Raw genomic sequence first — 15821 nt, 5'->3', positions numbered from 1 at the left:
ATATACAAATGATGGATACTAACAAATACAAATAAATTATGGTATTATCTTGTATTAAGTGTTAACATTTATTTATGGCTTTTGATAGTGTTTTATACGACTATACATGCAAGTATAGAAGTATATAATTTCCAAGAAGTTGCATCGGAATAGTTTCAACACGTCTAACACGATTTGGAGATTGAGAAAGTTGAGGAGACGGTGTGATTAGACATTTTTTGGGACAGAGAGATGATGACACTGATTCTCCAGAACATATTTATATTCTTTTGGCAAGTTAGTCAATGTGAATCCTTGAAGCTTTCCATCTATTTGAGGCTGCAGCATATCATGGGTTAAAACTGAAGTAATCTTTCTCTGTGATTAGATTTCTACAGCTCATGCCCACTTTTTGGAAAGGAGCTTTTATAGATTATGTCGTGATTCTTTTAACATAACTATGTGCATATATGTGATACGTAGTAGTGTGCAAAGATAGCATTTGAAATGCAACTTAGGGCTTGGTTTGAATAAAGTCGATTTTGAGTTTAAGTTTTAATTTGATTTGAAATTGACTCATTCAATATTGTTTATTTCTTTGATGATCTTATTTTCTTATTGATGATTTTCTGATGATATTGTATACTAACTTTATTGAGTTCAAGCTTGTATTGGGCATTAGACTTGGCTCTACTCAGAACAAGTCCACCGCTAGGCTGCATTTCTACGGGTAGTATGATAATCAAAGTGACTGAAATTTCCACACGAAAGGCAGAGAACTATGAACAAAGACTAAGAAATCGCATAGATACCATCAGCAATGCGTAAAGCAACCACAACCTATCCTAATTTTTTTTTTTTTTAATATCACTCACCATCCTGTATTATTTTACACATTTGAGCTAATACAGTCAATAACAAGGAAACCGTTAACACTAAATAAGATAAAACCTAAGTGTAATAATACCTATAACATGTTACAAATAAGAGTTTAATCTTATATGCCTCTAATAAATTTCATACTCTGACCCTTTTGGTTGGGAGTCCCTACCTTACCTCCCCACAGGAGATATATATATATATATATATAGTTTGAAAATCCATGCATGTTCCAAGATGTCGCATTTAACGCGTTTAAACCATTTCTACTTTTAGGGTTTCACACCATCGTAGTATCAAGTTCCTAAGTTCATATCCTTAGATTCTTCTCTTTTTTCCCATAAAGTAATCCGAAGGATTTTACACAGAGAAAAATATAACAATTTTAAACCGACTTTTCTCAATACTAGCAAACCCTAACCCTAATTCTGATTATCATATCGGTTTTTCTGGCCAACGAAGGTGAATATTAAGAAAGTATTGAAGAGCTGAACGAAGAACACAAGACAAGAGATAATAATAATAACTAATGATAATAGTTAAAATAGGCAAAATGAGGAAAACTTACTAACTCCATGACTGGATATGTAGCTAGTCTCATATCTCTAGATACAAAGAAAGAATAAACATAGACATTCACCAGTACAAATTAACCAGTCCTCCATGGACTAGTCATTTCCCAAGAGACACAATCTGAAATGGTGAAGGGGGTTACGTTAGAGAAATACATACCAGTAAAATAAGATCAGATCAATGAATACATAACACTAATTATTCTCATTTGGCCCATTGCGCATCTGCGATGGCACCATGTCCTGAAGAAGGCCGTGGTCTCTGAGCAACGAAGCCGGTGGAGTAGTAGTAGTAGTAGAGGTAATGTTAAGAGAAGGTGAGGAGGTATATATAAAGGGATGATGTTGATGATTTAGAAGAAATTGAGGCTGTGGAACAAGGAAACATGAGGCAGAAGTAGCAGCAAAAGGAGTTGAATCTGAAGCCAAAATTCCAATGTTTCCTCTAGGCGTTATTGGCCTTGGGTGTGTGTGTTGGCCTTCATAAGTTGTCACAACTATGGCTTGATCATCAGATAATCTCTCTACTCGCTTTTTCACACCACATCCTGTACTGGTGCAACGATAGTAGCTTCTGTTCCAAGCAAAAAAGGAACAGAATTTAAGCTATCAAATCAAAAAGGAACATGGACCAGGTGGGTAAAAATTTGGTACCTTGGGTGAGGACTGTTTTTCACTGCTTTTTGGCCGTACTTTCTCCATCTGTATCCGTCGTCTAATTGATCAACCTCGCTCTTCGTCATGAACGCAAATCTAGGCTCTCTCTTCCTTTTTGGGTTCTTCTTTTTGGGTTTCAACCTACCGCATGAAAACACGAACTTTCACTCAATAAATCACAACACAAACACTTATGCATCCTCAAAATTTTTCCCTCAATAGAGCGTACGCACATGAAATGAAAGATCACTTACTGTTTCTTAGTCTTATCTTGTTCCTGCTCTTCTTCATCCCCACCTTTATTATTATTACCTTCATTTGAAGAAGAAGAGATCGATGAAGAGTTTGGAGTAGTTGGATTGTTCAAAACCTCTGAAGATTCAGGTACAGTGGAGGAGGCCGGAGAAGGGAGTGGCTGCTGCTGCTGGAGATGTTGTTGGTCTTGTAGTGGCTGCAAATTAATCGGTGGGTATTGTAAAGAATCGAATAAAGAAACCCCTTCACTACCCCCGCCAAAATCTTGAAGCAAATCCAAGAACCCAAAAGAAGAGGACCCCCACTTATAATCTCCCTCACAAGACAACGTGTCAAAGATGTTTGGTAAAACAAAACCACTTGCCGCAGGATTCTCATCGGAAAATGTCGAATTCGCCATCGTCGTCACAGTACGATTTTCATCACCTTTCTTCTCCATTCAACTTTCATAAACCAAACCCAGATATTCTTCTTCTTCTTCAAGCTCTCTTGTTTTTGCAGTTTTTAAGAGTGTGAATTAAGACTTGGGCTTTGTATTTGGAAAACAGCTCGGATTTGGAAGTTTTCCCATTTGTAGTTGACCGCCACTTGCCGGTTATTAACGTGGGCGGTGTTGGCATTAATTGCTCAAGAGGCCGTCATTGGGTCCACAACTGCGTACGCGGATAGTTTTTCCGGTTTAACCGGTTGTCTGTGTGTGTGGACTGGACTGGACTGGACGAACTCGTGTGTCCACGTGACCTCCTGTGCGTGTGAAGCTTAACGAAGAAGTTCTTACTCTTTAATTAACTGATGTCAAATGACTTATATGCCCCTTCTCGGTGTTTTTGTTGTCCAGTTTGCGCTTTTGCATTTAAGAGACAAATTTTCATTCTATGCGATGCCGTTTTAAGACATTAAGATAAATTACAATTTAATAATTATGATTATGTTATTTAATAATTATGATTATGTTATTTATACCATAAAAACTTTAATTAGTTAAAAATAATACCATCATGTCATCAAATTCAATATAGTTTGTATTTGGTATGCTAATATTCATTTACATCGAAGCGATTCAACATAATTCTTAGGGTTGGTTTAAATCCAAATAAACCCTATTTCGAAATTAATAAACTAAAATTTAAATTGAATGTGAAAACAATTACTCCATCTCCCAATAACAAAATGGATAGCAAAAGAATCCAACATCCAATCAAATCAAGCACAGATGAGGATGAGCAAATTGAAGCTGACCCTTTTGTTGCAAATACTAGTAAAAACAAAAGCTTTACTTAATTGATGCCCACGAAACTCAAGCTAGCTAGCAATAAGATATGTATGTATATATATATATGTATCACGAAAATGGGACGTAAATGTAATATAATTATTTGTTGTATTATTGTAATCTGAATTCTGTGGTTAATGGTGGAGAGTTAGACATAGATCAATCCATTTACTCAACTTTTTTAGTCAGTTTATTTACTGTAACTTTTATATTGTAACAACTACGGTAATTCTCCTTTGATCACGTTGTAAGTATGTTAAAGAAGCTTCAACTCATTTGTAAACCTCAAGATGGATCTCCGATCATAAAGGGTATCAACTAAAACAAATTCAACTTGACTTTGATAAAACAAGAAGCCATATCTGTCTAATGTTTTCGAATTGGGTATGAACTCAACTTGGGTAACTGGAGTCTTGTTTATTAGCCTGTTGACGAAATTAACAATAAACGGAAAGTGATATATGGAATATTTGGTGAACCATGTTTGCTACGTAACACGCATACAGAGTTGGTGTGGGACCGATCTTAAAAGAAAGTAATGGGCACACACGTGTAAGATTATGTTAATTTTCCTCGTGCCAAAAGGTTTTGTCAGTCTGACATGTTAAATCAGACGGCCGTAGTTTCTTAATCGACTTTCAGAACAACGCGGCTTTAGTTTATATTTATTCCTTGGGTTTTGTTTCAAAGCAACGCGGGTCGGCTAGCTTTTGTTTTATATTTCTTCTCTTTCTTCATCTGTGATCCATTCAATATTTCTGTACCGTAGGGACGGGTAAATTTGAATAGAATCTGCTCAGATTTAAATTTAAATTCGATTTAAATGAGTTTAAAATAAATTAAATTTAAACTTAAAAATTTAATATTTTTAAACTTAAATTTTAGAGTATTTAAATCATCAAATTTATAAATTAAAATTTTTGATATAAAACGATATTATTTTAATCAATTTATATTAAAATAATGAGTTAGTTAAAAGTTTGATTTGAACTGAATTCGTACTTGACTTTTTTAAAACTAGTCAAGCTTGATGAATCAGAGCTCAAACTTAAACTCAATTATATATAAATTGAACTGAATTTGAGTTTGAGTTTGATTTAGTTCAATTCTAATCTAATTTTATTTGTGAATGATTGGACTGAAGATTCAATCTGACCTGAAATTTAAATTAATAATATCTCATAAATTAATATAATATAATCTATTAATAAAATAAATAATATTATTGTTAAAATATATAATAATATTAAAAAAGTGACCTATATTATAAAAAAGACATACAAATTAAATTGTAAAAATACTATTGGACTTTCTTTTGCTTGCATGCTTCTTCTTCGTAGCAGCTCATGTTAAATCTGAACGAGATCAGAATCACCCTTTATTCCCACGCCAACATCAATCAAGATCACAATAACAAAGCTTCAAATTTTCAATTCATAAATCAACAAAAATATGAATAAGATTAGTTAGGCGTAAGATTGATGTCTCACTGCCGATTTTTTTTTTTTAAATTTTTTTAAGTGATATTATTCATTAATAAAAGGAATTGAAGTTTATGTCAAACTAATTATTCTAAATTTAAGTGGATTTAAAATTAAGTCTTATTCAAACCTGACTGGAATCCATGTAGCATTACTTAGATAATTGTTCAATGAATTTAAATGTAGTTGAAGAGTATAAATCGCCATAAATTTTTACCCTTGGTAATTTGTTCTTCTGCTCTTGAAAATAATGTAAAAGATAATTAATATTATATAGAAACGTGAGAAACGAACCTTAAATTTCTTAATACATAATTAAGCTGGCAATATCGTACTGGTCATATTATATTCCTTTTGAAGAGTAGCCATTCAAAGATTAGGTTTCCTATTATATATTCCATTTGAAGAAAGATTCGACATAACGAATTCTTGCTAAACTTTGATATTCTACCCAATGGTAAAATAATGGTCTATATTTTTTTAATTGTTATACATGTCGTCATCCATATATTTTGTCTTGGTAACAAGTAAAACTTAGGCAATAAGGAATTATAATTTCATAGCTACTAAGCAAGATACATTTATTCATTTACAAAATTACTTCTAAGATTATACGTTATTCCTGTTCGTTGTTTGGCGGCCAAGTTCTCTTCTTCTTGTTATTTTTTTTTAATTTTTATTTTTTGCGATGCTTACTTCGTCGTTATTTTCTAGATCTTCCCCTAGTATGGGATGAGAATTGACGCATAATCCAAAATTTACCCACTAATTAAGAAAATTTAATAGGCCAAAGGACTATTTTCCATCCAAACTATGTTGAATTCTCAAAGTTCCCTCTGTTAACTTTGAAAATACCATTTACCCACCTATGATCGGTTAAATTTAATGAAACTCTCCCCCTTAAAAATTTAAAAACTAACATTTTATTCTCTAAGTCAAGTTTGAAAAGATTGTATTTCTCAAAAGAAGTCTCTTAGCACCGATTGGGTTGGGGTGGAGTTGGCACGGGTCGTCGGTGGAAGAGAAACCGTCGGGGAAAGAGACGGCCGGCGATGGCACCAGAGAAAGTGAATGAGTTTTGAAACTAAACCCTAGGGGAGGAAATATGATATTTTCAAACTTGGCTTAGGAGAGAAAAGTTAGTTTTTTAAATTTAGGGGGGGGGGAGAATGAAATCATATTTAAGTTTATTTTTAATATTAAATATAAAATAATGATTTTACCCTTAAAATTAATAGATTTAAACGATTATAGGTAGATAAATGATATTTTCAAAGCTAACAGAAAAAAATTTTTGAAGTTCAACATAGTTTGGGTGAGAAATAGTCCTTTGGCCAATTTAATATCTAATTATATATTAATGGTAATTGACAAACAAAGGTTTGGTTTTTAGTCAATTTTTTTTGGGATCTAAAATTCTGAAAATGCAGTAGTCAAAAGTCAAAGGTTTGAATAATGTTTGTTCAACGAAACAAACATTAATCAATTTAGGGTTTTGTTCATTTATTTATTTCTTCTCAAGTTGATAAGTCTTGACTCTTGCACATGGCTGTCCACAAGTTCACATGCTATCAAGTTTATTCAAATATTATTTTGATCTTCTTAGAAAAAAAAAAAAACACTACAGGTTGATTTCAACCGGTCAATTCAAATTTAATACTAATTTAAAAATTCTTAATTCAAACTGATTAAAAGGTTGTTAATGAGATGAATAATAATATCAATAAGATAAATATAATTGAAAAATAAACAATATTATTAAAAAAGTAAACGAACCGAATTTAAACTAAATGATTGAACTAAAACTCTAAATCAAGTTCGGTTTAATTTAAATTCACCTATATTTATTAAATTATACATAAAATATGTTACCAATTGATCAAATACAATTAATTGTTTAATATTCTTGAGGTATATGCTTTCGATCATATAAACATAAGAATTACAAATGAGGCGCATAATCCGGGAGCATAATTTACCTATTTTTATAATAAAAGTGGTTCAATTGATATACCAAGTCAAAAGTTGCAACAGAATTACGAATTTTTATGACAATATATAATTAAAGATTAAACTTCCTTGTTTTTTCTCTTTAATTGTTAGATTGAACAATGATCTAAGCTAAGTTCAATTTTAATTTAAAAAGCCCAATTTATATCCAAACTTGTTTGAGATGGAGATGAATTGTAATAAGAGAAAATAGATGTGTCATCGTTACTAATGAAAAGTAATAAGAGAATTGTAATTTTCCGAAGATTTGATGAAATCAAGTTGACTCGATTTAAATTCGAGTTAGAATACCCTAATGATTTGACTCAAATCCAATCTTAATCAATGGGTTAACCTTGAAAAATCCTTATAATTTGACCTCAAGGGAATCAGCCCTGAACGTGGCTTACAAATCAATGTTGGCTTACCAAAGGACTAACCCTTGTGAGGTTTCAGTTAATGAATTCTCAATACATTTTCCATTTGAATTTTGATGCAAAGGTTTGCGTCACCTTCATGATTTGTTCTTGCAGTAACATCATACTGAATAAGATATAGAAGATTCCCTGTTACATGATTATAATTAAGAATACATAAATAAAAAAATAATTAGGGTTTACCTATTACTTATTGTATGGCTAGTTGTGTTGTCTAGGCATGCGGTGATCAGAATATATTTATAAACAATCTCCAACTGCTTAAACATTTGAAATTGAAACCGTATGTATTATTATATATGGTGGATGGCTGGCAGGGAATAAATCAGAAGGCATAGCTAGAATCTTTGTTGTTCCCTTATATATCTATATATATAGAGCTAATTTATTTCAGATCAATATTCTATAACCGGCCATTTCAAACAGAATAATGCTGGTAACATAATCAACAATTCAACAATATTACTATCATAATTAATTTATAAAAATACTTCCACTTGTCTCACCTTCACAATCTGAAAGCATAATTATGTGCAGACTACGATCATTCTATATTGCTAAGAGCTTACTCGATCCTCTACACGTCATGCCCAGGGTATTGTTGATTTTTATCCTCACTGTAATCATAAAATGCAGGTGGTAACATTAAAATTGCAGTGTTCGTCTAAGATTGATATTCATTCAACTTGGTCATTAAAATACAGCATGTAAAGAAATAATGTGGAGCTTTCGAAGAATATTGTAGGGCTAAACTTTCGATAAATGAGCGAGATCCTCTCATGAAATGTCACAGTTGACTTGGTGATTCCTTTTCTAGATTAACGTTGACATCATCCATCAGTGCCAGTTTTAAACTAATAAAAAGTTCCTGCATCGTGATTACAAATTCATAGACAAAGTTAGATTCCAGAGAAACCAATATATATTCCGTCTCTCGTTATATTCTAGAGATCCTTGCTAGATTTTCCCTTGAAAATATATACAGTCATATCCTTTGACACCTTGACTTATAGGCTTAATATTTTAAAAATTAGGACATTTTTTTTTTCCCTCTATCTCTATATTCCAATCAGTCTCTAACTCTTAATTGACTAGGGGTGGATCTTATTTAAGTTAATTGGTTTCAAATTCATGATTTGATTTGAACAAGTCAATCTTGAACTATAGCTCCAATTCAACAATTCGAATCAAAATCATCTTATTTTTTATTTGATGATATTATTTATCTTGTTAATGATATTATCTCTTATAATATTGTTTACCTCATCGGTAATCTTTCAATGATATATTACATTTGCCCGAGATTTAGCTCTAATCACTACAAAAAATACTAATTTTAGTGAGAGAAACAATAATGAGGGAATCATTTCTCATCGTTATAAATATTTTTTTTATAATTTTAGTGATTAATTATTTATACTTATTAAAATAAAAAAAATTATGTCTTTAATAATAAAAAAATAATTATTAAAAATCTATATTTTATGCTTAAAAAGTTTTAACGACGAAAAAATATCATTATCGATTGTCATTATATTTTTCACTATTAAAACTTATTAGTACCCTTTTTTATTTTTAGTGGACAATATCAAATCCACCATTGTATGTGATTACAGACTTAGTAATAGTCAACCTAACAACTCCAATTAGACATAAATGGGGGTCCTGAATAAGACTTATAAATGTATAACATTTTCTATTGAAAGGGACATAGTTAATTGAGACTCAGTCAACTACGGTTAATTTGGAGCACATATATAAATATATTTTTTGTGTTTGTGCATGAAGTGAAAGTGATGATGATTGCCAAAACTTGCTGCAAGTTTCTATTTAGAAAGAAGATAGATTGCTTCAAATCGCATTAGATAAAATTGGATTTGATTAAAAGAAAGTTTAACAAAAGGCTCAATTCAAAATTTAAAAAAATTAGTTTGAAATAAATTTAAAAAAAACTCAAATTTAATTCAAAAATAAAATAATTTTGAATTCAAAACTATCTAACACTCAAATATTAAACTTCCCGTTTGTTTTTGAAAAGGAACCCACTTAAAACCAATCCCTTGACCTGTCCAATTCTTTTAGTTTGATGAATGGGAACACTACCGATGATTGCGGCAAATTTAAGTTACTGAAAGGTTATTTTGGGAATTTTAATTTTTTGAAGTTAGATAGGATAGGATAGGATCTTGGCCGCACATTGTTAGTAAAAGTTGAAAAAAACAAATGATGATTGTATTATAAAAATGTGTAAGGCGAAAACGCGTCGTATTAAAAAATACACAAGGGGCAGTGAAGACAAATCAGCCTCGTCTTACGTGCACGTCTCTCTCTCTCTCTCTCTCTCATCCTTCACTTTTTCCAAGTTTTTATTCCATGCTATTCACAGCTGCCAGTCCCCCTCCTCCGTCCTAAGATGATGAATCAAAATTTGAACTTCATTTTAAATAATTTTATTTTAATTTAAATTAGTTGAATATAATTTTGGAAATTAAGGCTATAATAATAATGACGTTTAAATTTAGTTGAAATTTCATGTTCTAGATTAGTTAACACTACACCTAAACACAAGGGAATTGGTGTAGATTTTACTAGTCATGAATGCAGCTTTCCATGCACTTAAATATTGAGATAAATTCAAATGGAATTAACTTAAATTCAAATTCAAATTCAAATGAGCCAAATTAAAGATAAAATGCTAATTTAGCAATTTCACTCAAATTTTGCTTATTTGTCTCTCACACAACATTTTTCATTTTGTCATCAATATTGTTTTTTGATTGATAATCTATCAACAATACTATACACAACTTCATCAAATACATATTCAAACTAAATATTATAGATTCAAATTGAGTTTGAGTATATCTTTATTTGAATTCAACTCAATTCGAATCTACCCTTAGTTTCACACACACATGATTAAATTTTATTAAAAAAGAAATCCATCAAGCCCTAGAAAGGGTAATGTGAAAATAATTAAATTACAAAGAAAGAAACAATCTAGAATGTCGACAGCAGAAGAGGAAGGCAATGAAGAAAGGAAGATGTTTGTATTTGACTAACCAAAATGTCTAAGCTACATGACACAGATTTGGGAACGCCATTTAATAAATTGGGTCTATTCTGGTCAACAGAGGGAAGATAAATTGGTAAGGATTAACGACAAGCGTCATTGACTTGACTTAAACATTAGCCCTCGACCAGACCAAATTAGACATACAAAAGTCAGACTGACCCGCGACATGACCTAAACGGCCTTTTGTTGACAGCACTGACACCACTCAGGCCAAATTACGGGCCGTGCAAGAGAGTAAAAACTGTTAGCCAGCTTATTTAAAAATAACAAAAATGTTAGTCAACCCACTAAGCCCGCGAAAGTGTGATCCAAAGGCTCTTGGTAAGATGCGGCCTATTGTAATGACAGGCCACACTGGCTTTGGCCCGACATGGCCAACCACCGTATCTCCGCCAGACAAAGCACCTAACTTCACATTGAAGCTTATTTGGGTCCCAACATGTCTTCCACTAGCCCAAGATTTCAGAATCTTACAACTTTGAAATTTAAACTTCATGTTACCCCACCAAGAAGAAGTCCATGTCAAAGTAACCGTGAATAAAAATACACATAAATCAGAAGAAATTGAACAAGCGATAAATGATAAAGTTCTGCACAACACAAAACCCCCTTGAAAAAATTCTGGAACTTTAGTGTTGATGGGAAGAGAACCAAGAAAGTATAATCTAAATCAACCCAAAATACAACGACCAGCCAATTGCCCAACTTATGCAACAAGAGAGGCTAGAGATTTTTTGTTTCATGAATCTTTAGCTGCAGTGGTGGCTTGTCGAACTCTACGCTGGTGAACATCCCAATTATAAACACGGGCAACAGTGATCTGCCTAATGGTATATTAGTCAAGAATTACAACTAGTCCACGAAAAGGAAGGAAACTGAAAAAGATTTAAGTACATAGATTCTCCAGTGAGAAAAAAAATGTTGCAGTTTTAGGACCTCTTTGGGCTCCACCAGGCATTTGCACGACGCCTTGACTCATTCATTCATCACTTGGAAATGAGAAAGATTTTGACACACCTACAATACCTGAGTTATAGTAATTGATCCCTCAAGAATCGCAAATCGGCAATAAGAACTTCTAAACTTGCTTTAGTATTATCCAAATTCTTCTGCAAAAGAGAAGTGGCCTGCATTGCAAGTCAGAAAAAATTATGCTATCCATTTTGAAGCAGGAAAAGAGAATTTAAAAAGCATCAGAATAGAAGAGAAGGATTGACCTCTCCATATGAATATTCTAACATGACATTTGCTCCCAGCCATAAACAGACTCAGTCAGTAACCCGAATGTGTGCACGTGAATATATGCCTTCAGACACTTCAAAATCAGCAAGAAGATCCTGTATCCATAACACAAAATTCTTTTAGCATAAAAACTGATATCCAGTGTACATGCACATGCTATTAAATTAGAGCTCCTAATCCCGCAGATGATATTCCAAGCACCACAACTAGATAATTCCAGAAGCCATGACTGCAGCAGATGCCATTACAGCTTATTACTGTGTTTAGGTCCCACATAATTTCAACACTACCTTTGTCCATGATTAGAAAGACATGAACTCAGTCACTGTGATAAAAGTTTAAATAACAGAACAGAAACCTCTTTTTTCCGTATTTGGGACCAAAGGCCTAGGTTCAGGTGTATTTCTAGCCACCTTAGCGAAAGACTTGAGTAAATAATTTAAAAAGAAAAGGTCCCTGAATTGCATCAGAAGAATACAAATGTTTTAGTTTTCTAAACCACACAGATGAAAACAGTAAAGACCATCAAACTGAATGCTAAAACCATGACCAAAGTTCTCTACAAAGCAGTAGCCCATCATGGGAAGATCAGAAGTCAAAACGGCAACCCAAGATACATATTCTTCTCAGCTTTAACGTAACCTCAGTCTCAACTGATGGAATAGGAAAAATCTCATATTGTCAAAACAACCATATGCATTAAATACAGGAAGATGCAAAGTTAAAAAGGAAAAAAAAAAGATGAAATTCTGATGTGAAATATATGCCTAAAAAACTATGTATCTAATACAGGAAGAGGCAAAGTTAAAGGGGGAAAGAGATGACAGTTGTGTGCATAAAAGATTACGTACAACTTGCAAGTAAGACGGATTAGATATATGTCTAAAATATTAATGCTTAGCATGAGCTAATTCGGGGATAATTTCTTCTGTAAGTGTATAACAAACAGAGCACAACCCTATCAGCACATGATCAATGTCTGAAACTTACAATCAATAAGTGACTACCAACAGAGTAACTTAGAAATTTTTAACATCAATATTAATGTGAATTGTCAGGGGGTAGAGAGAGGGTTATAAAATAGGTTCAAACTTCAATAAAGAGAAAGGTTCCACACAATATCACAGATTTTAGGTTAACAACACATGGTCGAGACAGACCAATCTGAAATGAAGGGAGGAAATTTACGTAAGATGAGATGCATGCAGAACCAACAACGATTAATAATCATGCAATGACATGAACAAAAGCAATTTTATAAAAAATAGATGATAATGTCATAAATGGGTGGAAACCAAAGCAGGCTATATAGGCTCTAGCTGATGGCTCAAGAAGAAAGAATGAACCCACTATTGATACAGAAGTTAGGTAGAACTGTTGAAGGCACTAGTTCAGGAATCAGGCACTTTTTAAGAAGTCCAACAGAAAACAATTGACAATGCTTGGAGCAAACAAGTACCAAAGGACAACATGACATAATGGTTGTTGGCTGAATCATATTAAGACAGCAACTCAGAAGAGTCAGAGATACCTGTCACATTAAGGATGATAATGCATGTTTCAAGACCTGTTATTCCATTCAATACAATTGCTCACACAATTACCCCTCAAACGAATGTGTGAGTAAATTTAATCTATTACCAGATTTTATCCATCTACTTACAAAATAAATAAAAAATTGAATTGCAATATGACAAATAAACAACCATCCCAGGTGTCCACTACCAGAAAACATGAGGATGAGAATTCAGATGTCCTAGACTTCTTAAAAATAAAACATTCAATTACCACTAATTCAAACTGTAATTCATAATATCCCAAAAAATAAATAAATAAATAATGAACCTCACTAGTGCTGATCTTAGCTTGTAAAGTTGCAACTACATCTAAGCACTTCTCAATTCAGGGATCTTCACCTGGCAACCATAATAACAAATGTGGGTTACTAAAAATTGTAAGAAGTACTAGAAAAATAATTGATGTTGAGCACCAATTTGTTCAGTAAACTTTGTCTTCCAGAATAGATAGTAAAAAACTAACTAAAACAATACAGAGTGCAGAAAAGAAAGCAGTTAGAGATTTAGATATTAAGAATCAGTGACGAGTGAAAGAAAAATACAAATGTGATTATGTTGCAACATAGAACCATAAAATGCGTATATATGTTATGAATTCAACATTTTTCAAAAAAACATTTTCAGCTTCCATCATTTACGAAGATGGAAATGAGAATTACAACAAAAAATTCTATAGGGATACAAGTCCATGCTCAACCTCTTTAAACAGTCAAAGATTATGCTTCTCAGAAACAGACAAACCAAATCTCACAATGACATTTACAGTATTATTTGAATCAAATCCACAAACAGGTAAAAAGATTTCCCAACTCTTGGACCTATCATGTCAGAAGCTTCTTATCAGCCTAGGGCTGACATTGAGCTTCAAGTATTCTTTGCATTCTGTTATACAGAAGGACAAGTCCAAACAAATCAACACCACAACTACAAGGTTTCATATGTACAACAAATCAATACAGAAGACACATGTTAATTAGTTCAAGCTTGAGTCAGATATTCTCGCAATGTTGTTCACTAAAAATCTATACCTAATTCTTGAAACACAAAATGCAAATATATAAACATATAGATAGACCTTAACATAATCTAAATTCAAAACAGTTACCACTAAGCTTCATATACAGAAATTTGAAACAAATATTGCAGAATTTACTGGAATAAAAAGTAAAACATGAAAATAAGGACACCTGATGGTCCCTTTGTTGAGCCAGAAGTTTCATCTCAACCAACTTATATTGCTGAAGTCTGCAAAAACAGTAAAGTACTGAACTTTATAGAGAAACAACATTTTTAAACATAAAGATTTCATTTTTTACAGAACCCAATTGAGATTGAGACCTTTCTTGGAGAAAGGCAAGAGCAGAGTTCACATCGAGACCCAGTTGAGAGAGATAAGTTGGTACATCTTCCACAAATTGAGCTCCAGCTATTCCTCTTCTCTCTGTTTGACTAGATGAAGATGACGATGTCGTTTCTATTGAAGTTAATGCTATTTATTCTTAAATAGCAACAGAGACTAGAGAGGTTTCTTGTGGGTTTTTTAGTTTTGGGCAATTGATCTTCACTGAGGTTTCGACTGGACTTGTAGCTGTTCTTCTTCGTCAGTTTACGGCGTCGTTTTGGCTTTTGCATAAATTGTTGGGACTTTTGGACTGGATTTGTTTCACTGCTTTTAATTCACAATTTCAATTAAGATGTAATTTTTTTATTATTATTGAATATTAGAAATATATATATATATATTTTAGAGTTCAGTCAATTCGAAGTGTCTCATAGAACCTCTTGTTTAGTAAAGTTTTAATCAATTTTAACATGTTTCATTGACAATTTTGGCGGTTGACTTGTTGTCACTGTATAGCTTCGTTGGAGTGGAGAAAGGGGTTTGAAAATCCTTCATCAATCTTCTGGCCATGCAACTTCATTTATCTAGTTCTAAACTTAGCCTTTACATTATTGTGTGCAACCACTGATTGTTTTCTGTTTCTCCAAGTGACTAAGTTGTCTCATTACTTAGTACAATACATGATGATGATCTGTCGTCTTCAATTGAACCTGCCATGTCTGCATCCCTGCCTTGTCTGCATCAAGCCATCAACAAATCCCACAATTTCTCTCTCTTCACTTTTCTTGAATAAGAGGCCTTTACATGGTATCGGCTTCAAATATCTCATGATAGAGTCCCTTGTATTGAGATGTCTATTAGTAGGAGAACGCATAAACTTACAATACTTATAGCATGTCTAATGTATAGCCAAGTGAAAGATAAATATATGAGTTACCTACTACCGGTTAATATCCTCCTTTATTCAATTGTGAGTTGCTTTGATCTTTTTTTCTATTTCAACCTTTCTTTCATGGTGTATAAGTGGATTTGTCTTAATCTTACTAAATTTCTCAAAATGTT

At 32.6% G+C, this 15821-nt stretch overlaps 1 protein-coding gene and 1 long non-coding RNA gene across 2 annotated transcripts; both read right to left on the bottom strand.

Moving 5' to 3' along the window:
• Positions 1-1372: 1372 nt before the first annotated feature.
• Positions 1373-2873, bottom strand: LOC123220168 (probable WRKY transcription factor 48). Its single transcript, XM_044642204.1, has 3 exons — positions 2342-2873; positions 2085-2228; positions 1373-2004 (listed from the first exon to the last, which is right to left on the bottom strand). Exons 1-3 carry the CDS (start codon positions 2779-2781, stop codon positions 1626-1628), a joined length of 963 nt encoding a protein of 320 aa, XP_044498139.1. The 5' UTR covers positions 2782-2873; the 3' UTR covers positions 1373-1625.
• A 7680-nt stretch (positions 2874-10553) lies between these two features.
• On the bottom strand, positions 10554-15093 carry LOC123220097. The gene is made up of 5 exons (XR_006502981.1): positions 14756-15093; positions 14605-14662; positions 13686-13756; positions 11816-11935; positions 10554-11725 (listed from the first exon to the last, which is right to left on the bottom strand). It is a non-coding gene; the product is annotated as an uncharacterized LOC123220097 (long non-coding RNA).
• Positions 15094-15821: the final 728 nt, after the last annotated feature.

The sequence above is a fragment of the Mangifera indica genome, chromosome 7, assembly GCF_011075055.1.
Source record: "Mangifera indica cultivar Alphonso chromosome 7, CATAS_Mindica_2.1, whole genome shotgun sequence".
Classification (NCBI taxonomy): Eukaryota; Viridiplantae; Streptophyta; class Magnoliopsida; order Sapindales; family Anacardiaceae; genus Mangifera; species Mangifera indica.
This window is presented reverse-complemented; position numbering and strand designations above follow the sequence as displayed.